Here is a 13,164-nt window from a genome sequence, read left to right as displayed (position 1 = left end):
GATCTGGCAGCCATATTGGATCAAAGAAAGAAAACCTTAAAAATACAAAAGAGTTTGCTCACACCAAGTCCTTCTCAAGACTGCGTGGGTTATGTATTCTATGAATACCATCTCGTTTATAAAGGTATTTCAATAATCTGCACCATTAGAGTGATTATTATTAATTTTTTTCTAACAATGTGTTAACTGCTTGATAACGTCATCATTCCATTTAATAACTCTGCCAGATGTATATTTGGAAGCACATAATTCATTGCTGTTTAATATTTCATAATCATGCAGTATACTTAACAGGAAGCAATTTCTTGCCATCCTGTGGCTCTGTTGGACTAACTGTCTCTTCTGAACCTGCTTTGTAAGCATATAATTCTCTGTAGTTTTTCTTTCCAAGAGCAAGCCTTTGGGTGAGTAACAGGCCAAAAAAAAAAAAATAAAAGAACCACAACAAAATTGGACAACGAATAGACTCGCATGTAACGTCATCGGACTTCTTTCTGAAATTATTTTACAATCTTAAGTACAATAAAATGCATTTCAAAATACAAGAGATTTTTGAAGGGAAATAAAAGTCACATTTCAAATACTGAGAATTACTATATCTGATCATCAAAAATTCATTATTTGGATTTGTACAGGAGAAAAACGACACCGATATTAATCAGCAAATGGAACTTCAGTGAACTTTCAAGTAATGCACGACTTTCGAAATGATGTATGAATGCTAAAATAGGCCTTTTGCCCATGCGCTGTGTGTTTACACTCACTCGCTTCTGCTCGCCGGGCAACTTTTATCCTGCCATTGCTCGCACGAAATCTGTGATTCAAATCATCTTTTAAACATAATTTAAGCATTTAGACAGAAGAATGGCTATTTCAAGTTAGTTCCGCATAATTGTTGTGTTCCTGAATGCAAATCAGACTCACAGAAATTTAGGGTATTCGAGAAATACGAATGGATGACAGGAGTTGGGTTCGCAATTGGCTAGCGGCGACCATGGTTATAACGCACGCACGCACGCACACACGATTGCTTGACAACTGTGGCCAAAAATCGTGTGACAGACAAACGCGACACCAACATACTTGGCAATAACATTTGTGGCCAAGTATAAAACGGACCTAAGTGCAATATCCTCTCCTTTGGCGAGGGTTAAAATTTATATTTATATCAGCACTCTCAGTCTATGCAACTCTCACTCATAAACCCCACCCCTCCTTCCAAACATGATTAATAGTAAATATCATCATTTTAAACTTACCCTGTGCATCGACAAGCCCCAGATATGACATTCCCATAAATGTTAAGAAGCACGAAGGTTTGGTTAGAACGCGCCATTCGACGAACCTTTGGGCCTTTAACAGGCTCACTGTCGGGAGTTTTTGCAGTACGGGCTGCAAGATATCAACTTTTTTGACGAGTTTATCAGAAAGTTCTCCAAATCTTTCATTGTGCGGATTTACACCCCTTCTCGCAGGTACTTTTCCAAGTATTTTTGGGTTCTTTAAAAGCTTGGTGAGCCGCTTCATGCTACAATCCTTATCTGGCCCTTCCAGGCCACCCCGATGGACTTCGTTGTTCAGGGTTTCTGCGCATGCACACCGAGCAACTTGTGGTGGATTACATCATTTCATAAGTGCTGTATTTCTATTTAGGCTGCAGTTTCTTGTCTACGATTGGTCTAAGCACGTGACGTCACATATTTCATTGCCAATTGTGGACCCTTGAGCATTAATATCTGATGATGATACCTTAACTTTGTTATCTCAAGGGGTATTTCTTTTACATCTTAAATTTTATATGTATAAAAAAAAACAAAAAAACTGAGTGAAGCATTTTATCACGATTGTCTGACTGTGTGGCAGCAATCCCAATGTAAGTGGTGCGTGCATTTATCAGGCTGAGAATTGATCAGGTGTTTGCGTGTTTGTGTACATGCAGTTCGTGGCAGCTGGTGAACACTTGGTCTATCACTGTCCTACCTGGCAATGGTGTGTCTCTGACCTTCCCAGCGGGCCTTTCTGTATCTCGTAATTACCCTTCATCTTTGAGCTTTGAATTTTATATCACACCCTGACATTTACCTATTTATTCCAACTTGCTTTTTGTCTTTTCCTGCTATTCGAGGCATTATGTCATATTTTGATTATCCTGTCATTGATGTTGGTATTGCTCAGGGCGATGGGAGATGGGAGTCGAGCCAAGAGTTACCTGCCTGATGGGAAGCAGTTCCTGATCACACGCAATGGTAAGATATACTTCCTGAGTGTTGGACAAAATGTATGTTAGATGCTCGGGCACTTTGGCTCAGGCTGATGTGCTTGCACCTGCAATAGCAAACAGTGGGATACAATAATGTCACTGGAGGTCATGGGTGATGATGGACGAAGGTATCCATTTACACTCCAGACTGCTTAACACCTCTTATTGTTTTGTTTCAGTTCCTTGCTATAAACGATGTCGTCACATGGAGTATTCTGAAGAACAGGAAGCGATAATCGAGGAGGAGGATGGAGATGGAGGCTGGGTGGACACACATCATCACCCCGGTAAGAGCATTTTTGGCTGAATTATCATCAATTTTTAGCTCTAGTTTTTTTTGTTCGTACGACTTAGTGAAGTTTCAGACAAAAAATTAACAAAATGGAGGAAGGTGGGGGGTAGAGGGGAAGGGTTAAAACGGTGTGGTTCATAGTGAACAAAGTCTTTCTTTTCAGTGATGGCGTATTAGCTGCAACACCTGGCAACTCTTGTGTGAAGTGATGTCGCATGTGCGCAAAGCATTTTGGGTATTTTCAAGATGGTGATGAACAGTGTGTCAATGTGCTGAGGAACAGTATTTTGTGATGAAGTTTCCAGTGAACACACGCACACGCACGCGCACACACACGGATACTTTGAGACCTGGTAGGTCTCCCGGTCCAATACATACATATATAAAAGGTCAGTGATACCTCTGCTGTCTCAGCAATAGTTGGATGCTCAGAACCTCAAAAATAGGTCAGGGCCAACTCGCTGGACATCATCCAAACATTTGATGCACCAAGCCTTACTTTCCAGGCTGTGCTTCAATGATATTCAGGGTCCTTTCCATGAATGGCTGTCAGGTTTCCTTTATGCACACAAGCAGCATGTTTCACAGTTTGACATTATACTTCCTGTGCTACTGTTCGAGGCTGGCATTCCTGAAGATGTACCATCCTGGGATGTGTCTTGTTTTTGGTTTGCCTTGAAGACCTCTTGGCTTCTCTGGATTATCCTCTGACATTTATGCCGATGACACTCCACTTGTACCAGACAGCTGCTCATCTTTGTGACAGGTAGTATCCTTGTAACCGCACTGCATCGTTATTTATATCTGTGTATCTGCAGAAAATGAGAAACTCTTCAACCATTGCTTTCTTTTTACCCTTGCCATCTGCAATGGAAGGAGGTTGTTTTCACCCCTGTTTTTTATTTTGTGAAAAGGATATCTCAAAACGTTGTGGACAGATTTGGAGAAAATTTGATGGACAGGTTGGGTGTGTGACAAGAACGAACTGATTCGATTTTGGTGAAGATCTGGATCTGGAACGACAATTTTTTAAGTGATTCTTCACCATTGAGAAATAGGGCCAAAAATGATATATTGTTGTGGGCCGGGTATCGACGGCGAGCACGACCGCTACATGGAGCAGTAGAGTCGGCTCCACCGAACACCCGGAATCAAGATCGTACCTTTCCGATAACTCCGAAGGTACGGGACCCTTACAGGACCGTGAATTGTCAATAATTCAACCGCGTGGGACTGGGTTATTTGCCAAACTTCAAAATACCTAGAGGCCCACGTGGCCAGCTACCGAGGAATTCACACCCTCGATGGAGCTCGAACAGGACGAGCCGTTACCGTGCTCGACCCGTGCGTAACCCGAGCGGATGGTTACCGAGGTCCCGTCGGTCCAAATGCACAACTATGGCAGCAACGGCCTTTTTAATCCACCAACACGCACTGTGCTAAACCAATAAAGAAAACACAGAAATGAGTTGAAACATTTAGCAGGGGATTTATTTATAATGGGAAAGGGGGGGGGAAGGGAGCACACAAAGAGCAGAGTTATCCGACTATAAGAAATGAAATGCAAATAATGTACAAGGCACTTAAGCAATTGCTACTTATAGACTGGGCCCACAGACACACACGCACACATCCAAAAGAAATGATGGCCGCGGCCTTTATTTGGCCCTTCAGCTCGGGAGAGAAGGTGAGCCGAAGGGGAGAACCTGTCTCGCACCTCTCCACCTTGTGCGGTTTTCGATGATCCGGTTTGGCGGGACTCGAACCCGCAACACAGTGCAATGATGGACGCCAGCCTGGCGCGAAGGTGGATCAGACAGAACGCCGGCAGGCCAGACGAGACGACCAGGTGACGAGGTTGACAAGGCGACCAGGCGATGCGACCTTGACGTTCTCCGCACCAGACAGAACGCCCCGAACACTTATTCACCCCTTCTCCGGAGGAGAGGAGCCGCCTGCCACGGACTCACTCTCGCTCACTGGACGGTTTTTGGCGCGCAAATGCGCTCGTCGCCCCCGTGATTGGCCAAAAGGGGCACCAAGTCCGCTGATTGGACCGGGGGGGGGCGTGGCGGCCGCCACGGTGGGCCGCCCCTCAAACAGGGAGAGTAACATGGTCCTGCGTGGGCTGCGCTCATTGGCAGACTGACGGCAACCTCGCTCGTATCCCCCTGATTGGTCGAGAGCCGACGCAAGGTCCCTCCTTGAACTCCGCCCACCGCGAGCGGTATGGCATCAGGACGGAGCGAAGATGTTGTTGTGGTACTTGTTGGTGATGTAAAAATGCAAAAGAAAACCCTGACTATCACAATAACTCTGCAGCACAGGAACATTTAATTCCCATTAGACGAGGGACGGGTTCTATGTATATACACACACTTACCGATATAACTGTTCTATCGGGACCTGAATGTTGAGTGCAGTAAGCTTCCAGATTCGCAACAATATAGCACGATATCTCAAAAAGTTATGGATGATTTGACTAAAACTTGGTGGACAAGTTGAATGTGTGGGAAAGATGACTTGATTTGATTTTGGTGAAGATCCAAATCCGAATATGAGAATTTTTTTTTTTTAAGTGGTTCTTCACCATTGAGTTATCTTTTGCTGGGGGGCAGGGGGTGGCGATGTATCACATGATATTTCAAAAAATTGTGGACTAGTTGTGACAGAACTAGATGAATGAGTTGGTTAGGTGACAAGAACAAGCAGATTCGATTTTGGTTCGGATCCTGCCCATCAGTGGGATACAAAACGTAAACTGTTCAGTCTGCTGGAGGTACGCGCTCCACTGAGTGCCGTTCTCGTTGTTATTTGTTCTTCTGCTTGCTATGTATACCTGTTATTATATGTAAGAGAAAATAAACCTGTCTTGAGGAGACCGAGCTGTTCTAAACTGAGTCGCAGGTATTTAAACGAGCCTTCAGGCCCAGATATCCCTTCTTTTCTTGAACCATTCTTGACTTTTTTTTATGTATAAATTGTTTGTCCTCAGTGACATGACGTATATCTCCCAACTCTGGACTCTCGAGTGACTGTACCCCCTTCATGGTATTGCAATCTAGTGCCCTCAGATATACCAGTATATCTCAGCAAGAGGCTGGAATGGGGCCTTCACCTTTCTCCCTGGAGAGAAGTCTGTGGCCTCGAGGACCTCTTTCAGCTTTCTTGTTGTCTTCAAGTGATTATTTTTTCTTTTTTCAAGTGATTCTTCACCATTGAGAGATTGGGCCAAAGACGATATATGAAACGATATATATGAAAAAATTGTGGACGGATTCGTACAAAACTTGGTGAACAGATTGGGTGTGTGACAAGAACAAGCCAATTTGATTTTGGTGTGTGACAGGGACGAACGTTCTGGATGCAGATCCGGTCGATCGGTGGGATACTAAACGTAAACTGTTCAGCCTGGCAGAGGTACGTGCTCTACCGAGTGCCGTTCTGGTTGGATCTGTTTTTTCTGAGTGATTACAACTTACCAAGTCAAGTGCGTTTAATCCACCTCTGGTGGCCGTTTTTTTGAAACGGCATAGATGCAATTCAATTTGTAGGAAAGCAAAGGGTTACGACGGCGGTTTGCTGATGGCAGGCCTGGAGAGTGAGGCTACTGTCGTTATGCGATTGAAAGTCGTCTTTCATCTTCTCTGCTCCCTCCCACTTTATTAGGTCAGCTCGCTGACTTAATATTGTTACGAATCTGGAAACCATGTGCACTCAACATTCAGTTCCCAAAGTTAGTTATGTCAATAAGTATGTGTACAGTTAGAATCCATCCCCTTCTGTCTAATGGGAATTACATGTGTGCGCTATGGGTTATTTTTTATCGTTAGGTTTTTATACATCCTCTACATCAACATAGCTCCTTTTCTCCTTCCACCATCTGCCTTCCTCACGTGCATGCGTGCTGAGCACAGACGAAGGGCGGGGCTTCCATCGCTTCGGCTCGAAGCTCCGCTCCAAAAAGGGCATGGAATGTTTTCCTCTGCCCAATGAGCGGAGGGCGAGCACCACACGCACGCCCCAGCCAATGGGAGGCGAGCGTGCCGAGAAAAGAAATCGCTCAGACCAGAAGGGGAAAAAGAAAGAGGAGAGGATGGAGACCGGGTGCTCGTGGCGGCAGAGTGTGGTTGACGAGGGTTCTGCGGGATCACGGTGATTGCGGTCCTTTGTGGCGGCTCACCGTGGTGGTGGTGACCGAACAGTGTGGCGGCCAAGCAGCCAGGGACGAGGGCCGTTGACTTCAGGTCGTGGGTTCGAGTCCCACCAGTGGTTTCGAAGTCGGTGTAACCACACAAAGCGGGAAGGTCCAAGACAGGCTCTTACCTCCAGCTCACGTTGCCTCCGAGCTGGGGGTATCAATAAAGGCCGTGGCCATCATTTCTTTGTGCGTGCGTGCGTGCGTGCGTGCGCGTGTGCCCTGTCTCTAAGCAGAATTGTTTAAGGAATTGTATATTTGTATATTTGATACTCTTCTCTATTCGGATAACTCTGCGCTATCGTGCTCCCATCATCCCCCGATTATTGTTAATAAATTCCCCTCTTGTTGAATGTACCAGCTCGTTTCTGTGTTTCTTTCATTGGCTTAGCATGGTGCGTGTTGAGAAATAGCGAAGCAGTATATTGTTCATTTGGACTGACAGGCCTTGGTAACCATCCGCTCGGGTTACACACAGAGCACGGCAACGGCTCGTTCCTGTCGAGGGTGTGAATTCCCCAGTCAGCTTTGCCACGTGGGTAATTAGGTATATTGAAGTTTGACAATTAACCCTACCCCACGTGGTCAAATTATTGGCGATTCATGGTCCTGTAAGGGACCCGTGCCTTTTGGACTTATCCGAGGGTCACGACCTAAATTCCAGTGTGTTTGGTGGAGCCGACTCTACTGCTCCCCCTAGCAGTTGTGCTCGCCACTGAAACCCGGCGGCACAACAATATAACGGCTCGATGTCCTCAGGTCCGTCCGTCCGTCTGTTTTAATTTTTCTATCTCCTCCTAGACGTCTCAGCCGATTGAGTTCTAACTTGACACGATGGTTCTACTAGTTGCTCTCTATAGATCGTTTGAGCCCTTTTTCGCATTTTCGCCTCGGGGTCAAGGTTACAGGGTCATCAAGTGCAAAATGACCGATTGGTCGAATGGCCTATAAGGAAGCATCGGACGGCTATAACGCATAATGAGTTTCAGAGGGATTATTAAGAAGATTTAATTCGACCAACTAGTTTCTCGTTACCTCTGTCGTCTGGCCCTGTTTGTTGGGCAACATGAGGACCGTTGACCTCATCACGGCTTCACGAGGTTATTTTAAGTTCATTTTAAATTCTGTTTTCACTTTCCGTAGCCGCTAAGGTTGATTTACACTCGGTTGCATCAAGTTGTGTATCCGAGCTGACCGTCAAACCCGCTCGGGTGTATTATTACTTATTTTCTCTCATCTGTGGAACCCTCTCTTCGTCATTACATTCTTTCCAATATCTCTCCAGTTTTTCCACAATGGCACCCCATATATATATATATATATATATATATATATATATATATATATATATATATATATATATATATATATATATATATACACCCAACAACAACAACAACACGCTCACCTTCTCCCCTTCTCCCGATTCTGCTTCTTCTTCTTCCTCTTAACTTCCTCCTCGTCTTCTTCCTCGATTTTTTTTTTTTTTTTTTATTTTTTATTTTTTTTATTTTTTTACACTTCCATGACCTAATCTGTTGAACTCTCTCATACATTATTTTTAACAACAAAAACGATCTTATAATGCTTCATCTTCCTCTCTCACACATGTGGTACTCTACTGTTTCACAATGCACTACTCTTCTGCTATTTTAACAGACTGCTCTCATTTCGAGCTCTCCTTCATTCCTTGCCTAAAAAATCCAACTATTACAGCGCTTCTTCTCTCCATGCTCTGAATTCGCCTTCATTGCATCCATCAAGAATTGTGTTAAATCGCATCTCTAAACTAAAACTTTTAAAAACCACAGTTTGCCATGGATGCTCGCTTTCCATCAACCATTCTTTTTTCCAAATTCAGTGCCAACTCACCCCCCTCACCCCTCACTCTCACTCTCAAAGCAACCATCCCACTCTTCTCCCTCCAAGCCTCCCTCTCACCTCTCTCAAAATCCCCCCCTCACCTTTCTCCCACCTTTCATCCCCCTCACTCTTCCTTCTCAAAGTTGCCCCCCCTCTCATCCACCAACCTGCCTCCCTCCACTGCCCTCTCACCTCCATCTCTTCACTCCACCTCCTCAAATCCTCAACTGCCTTCTTCCTTGTCTCTTGCCCCCCCTCTCCCCAGCACCACAGAGCCTTTTCTCCTCATTCGGCCCCCTCCCCTCACTGTTCTGCAATACCCCACACTCCTTCAGCAACCCTCCTTACCTGCCCCCCTCGTCCCTTGTCCTACCCTCCCCCTCCCCCTCCACCTCCTGCACCCAAAGCCTCCTCCCCTTCCTCTTCATTAAAAGTGTGGACCTCAAATATCCGGGGCCTTCGCTCAAACCTTTCAGATCTTTCCATACAGGTTGCCACTGACAAACCAGACATTATCTGCCTAACAGAAACTTTCCTCTCCCAAGACGTGTCTGACTCCCAAGTATCTCTCCCTGGTTACTCCCTCTTACGGTATGACAGACCTGAGCCTCGTCCTGGTGGAGGTGTTGCTCTCTTCATCAAAGACTCTATTCCTCACTCTCCATGCACTGCCTCTCCACTCCCCACACCCCCAGGAATACCTCTGGCTTCGGCTTCCCCTCCACTCCCACCTCATGTTTATATGTGTACTGTACCGTCCACCGAACAGTGATGACTCCATCTACATCTCACTATCCGAAAACATGGACCATCTTCTATCTTCTCATCCAAACTCTCTCTTCCTCTTATGTGGTGACTTCAATTGTCATCACGCCAGTTGGCTAGGTGTGGGTACCTCTCTCACCTGCCATGGCACCTCAGCAAAAGCTTTCTGCGACTCATTGGGACTGACTCAATCGGTCAACTTCCCGACCCGGATCTCAACCAATGGTACTCCATCTCTTCTGGATCTGATTTTGACAAATTTCCCTGACAATATCTGCTGCTCTTCCTTCGCTCCAATCAGTACTTCTGACCACGTCCTTGTTAAAGTGGACATCTCTCTGGCTGTTATCAGAGAACCACCTCACCGCCGTCGAGTCTGGCATTTCACTCAAGCCGACTGGCAGGGTCTCCGAGCAGCCATCAAACTTACAGACTGGTCTCCTATCACCACTTTCTCAAACATCAACTCATCCTGGGAATTCTTTCAAAGAAACTTGCTCTCGCTCATGCACAGATTTATCCCCTCTCGTGTTCAGTTGTCTTACCCTTCCTCCCGCCCTTGGTTTACTGAAGCTTGTGGCGAGGCAGTTGTCCTGAAACAACTTGCCTTTGCCTCATGGAAAGCAAACCCAACTGAGGGCAATCTCAGTTCTTTCCACAAAGCTCGGAACAAGTGTTTATCTACCCTCAGGAGAGCCAGAAAACAACATCTTTCTCATCTCAAGTCTGAACTCTCAAACCTCTCTCCCTCCTCAAAATCCTGGTGGCGTTTAATCAAATCTGTTTCTGGTGTATGTTCCCCCTCCATCCCCTCCCTTACCTCAAATGGCCGCACTGCTGATTCCACACGTGATAAAGCTGAATGTCTAAACTCGGTGTTTGCAGCTAAATCTTGTGTCCTAAACCCATCACTATCTCTACCCACTTTACCCAGTCGCACCCAACTGTCCCTGGACTCTGTATCCTTTTCTCCTGACAAGGTGGAGAGCTTGCTTTCAAACCTCAAGTCAGATTCTGCAACCGGTCCAGACGGCATCAGCCCACGTGTCCTCAAAGCCTGCTCTTCTGCTCTTGCTCACCCTCTCTCTGTTCTATTCACCCTCTCATTTGCCCAAGGTCATCTGCCATCTGCTTGGAAATCTGCTAACATCACTGCCCTGCATAAAAAAGGTGCAAAAACAGATCCCTGTAACTACAGACCAATCAGCCTTCTCCCAATCATCAGCAAGGTTATGGAATCCATCATCGCTTCAGATATGAAATCCTTCCTCTTCTCCAATGGCTTGATTTCCAATCATCAATTTGGTTTCAGACCAGGTCACTCTACCCTGGATGTGCTGCTTCTGCTCTCCCATCAATGGATGGAGGTCCTCAATGCCAGACAGGAAATCCGAGTCGTATCCCTGGACATATCACGTGCTTTTGACACAGTCTGGCACCCTGCCCTACTCACCAAACTCTCTTCCCATGGTATTCAAGGCCATCTCCACTCATGGCTCGCAGACTTCCTCTCCTGTCGCAGTCAACGTGTGGCCCTAAATGGAGTTCTTTCATCCCCTCTTCCTGTGCAGGCTGGAGTTCCTCAAGGTAGCGTTCTGGGCCCTGTTCTTTCTGGTTTTTCATCAATGATCTCTCAGACTCTCTGGAAAATCCTCTATTTCTCTTTGCCGACGACTCCACCCTCTGCCGTACCATCTGTCATCCCTCAGACCGGCAAGCAGCAGCTTCTTCACTCACTGCAGATCTGGATAAAATCACAAACTGGTCCAACACGTGGAACATGTCTTTCAATCCAGACAAATCTCACACTCTCACTATGTCTCTTCGAAAGGACCGTTTACAAAACCCCCATCCACTTTCTCAACAATCCTCTGGAAGAAGTCTTTTCTTTCAAGCTTCTAGGTCTCACTATCTGCCATGACCTTTCCTGGGAAAGTCACATTTCCAACCTCGCCTCAAAAGCCAGTCGCCGACTGGGAATCCTCCGTCGTGCAAAGTCCTTCCTCGGCCCTCTTGAGCTCCTGACCACTTACAAAGCTTTTGTCCGTAGCCTGATGGAGTACTGCTCTCCCCTCTGGGCTGGTGCTCCTGCCTCCCACCTTTCTCGGCTTCACGCTGTCGAAACCAGGGCATTTAAGATCATCGGCATCTCCCGCAATGAAGCTGAGTCTTTGGGCCTCTCACTCAATCACCGCAGGTTGGTCGGTGGTCTTTCTGTCTTCTACCGACTCCTCTCCAGCCTTGCCCCCCTGCTCTCTCTGCGATTTGTCCCCACCACATTTCCACAGGGCGCTCAAGGTCCGCCAACAACCCCCTTCTGGTAAAACTACCAAAATCACGAATCACTGCTCATCTTCACTCTTTCATTCCTCTTTTTCCCGCCTTTGGAATAAACTTCCTCACTCTATTCTTTCCCATTCTTCCCTCCAGGCTTTCAAAACAGCTGTTCACCACGACCTCTTATCTTCCCCCATCCAAATCCTCGATCTTTTCTACCCCCGATAATCCACCCAAGCCCACTTCCTTCATTTCTCCTACTTTCCTTCCTGAAAGTCCCTGTAATGTCCATCTTCTCTTCGCCATGTTGCCCGTCCCATCCCCATCCCTCTCCCTTCCACAGTTCACCTAATGTGTCTGTTCCCCACTGTTTTGTCCCTTCCACTCCCGCCCCTCTTGTCTCATGCCTCCTTGCTGTGAGTTGTGTGTTAGCTCTCATACGAGCCTCGACCAAGGTATACAAAAAAAAAAAAAAAAAAAAATCATCAGAAGATCTCTTGTGTTCTTCTTAACCATGCCGCTTTATCTGTCTCTTGCTGTTTCTCTGGTATATATTATTTGATTTAAGACTTTTCATTGTTGTACGAACACAAAGGCGGTGATCTTTACAGGAAAGTAATTGTAAACTACGAATTGCCGCAGAAAGCTCAGTCAAGGATGGTGTGGGCAAGCAAACTGCAGAAAACTTCACATGCAGAAAGCAAAAACTTTTAGAGCTCTCGATGAAGACAAATGTTTCTCTTTTGACCCTGAGTGGATCCCTGGTGTGCAGACCCTGGTGTTGCTGCCTTAACTGATACCATTCGAGAAATATCACTCGACAACCAGGTCGGTATTGTTTGATCACCTATAAACTTGCACTAAATTAATTTTTCACATTTTAAATTGTCAGGTTCCTACACATAACGAAGTATGATGAACTGTTAGCTTGGAAATGAGAACGATTTTGAGGGGCGGTGGAAAGAGGAGGGGGGGCGGGGGGGGTTTGCGATTTCCGAAATCACTATTGGTATTGCCAGGATGCCATTGATCCGTGTTTATTTGCTTCTATTGATACTGCACTGGAGTTTGCATTGTTCAAGCTGGTCCTGCACTTTTGGGTTATTCTCATTGAATTGAATGTAGTTGGTGTTTTGATTAGGTTGATATGTTTGGTTTCTTTCCTTGTCTCCGTCTGTCCCAGCCTCCACAAACCAAGCTTGAGGCAAGCTGTAACTTAGCAGGATTTGGGAAGAAAGATGATTCTGAAGACGACGATGATGACGACGACGAGGGACAAGCAGCAGATATGGAAGGTGAACTTTGATATTAGTTGGTAATGGATGCATGATGGACGATCCTTCTCTCGCCGTCAGGAGTACAAGGCTCTTGAGGCAGTTTCATTAGCGAGGGGGCAGAATCCTGGAGGCGTCGTCACTCCCATACAGGATACTCGACTGGCTCACATTTGCCAGCAATCCAGTACTCATTTCACCGATCTCAGAAGGATGACGTGCTGAGTCAACGCAC

General features: G+C 46.0%; 1 protein-coding gene across 2 annotated transcripts in view; it reads left to right on the top strand.

Moving 5' to 3' along the window:
- Positions 1 to 13,164, top strand: part of ATG3 (autophagy related 3) — a 49,300-nt gene that overhangs the window by 12,117 nt on the left and 24,019 nt on the right. For both annotated transcript variants that reach the window (XM_085896817.1, XM_085896816.1), the window contains exons 3-7: positions 1,940 to 1,989; positions 2,176 to 2,246; positions 2,440 to 2,547; positions 12,428 to 12,483; positions 12,839 to 12,950. In XM_085896817.1, the coding sequence (XP_085752943.1) occupies positions 1,940 to 1,989; positions 2,176 to 2,246; positions 2,440 to 2,547; positions 12,428 to 12,483; positions 12,839 to 12,950 (397 nt within the window). The remainder of the gene's footprint in view (positions 1 to 1,939; positions 1,990 to 2,175; positions 2,247 to 2,439; positions 2,548 to 12,427; positions 12,484 to 12,838; positions 12,951 to 13,164) is intronic.

This window comes from Eptatretus burgeri, chromosome 10 (assembly GCF_056783735.1).
Source record: "Eptatretus burgeri isolate ZD-2024b chromosome 10, Ebu_testis_v1, whole genome shotgun sequence".
NCBI classification, from domain to species: domain Eukaryota; kingdom Metazoa; phylum Chordata; class Myxini; order Myxiniformes; family Myxinidae; genus Eptatretus; species Eptatretus burgeri.
The sequence above is the reverse complement of the archived record's forward strand: the minus strand, read 5'-3'. Positions and strand labels throughout refer to the sequence as shown.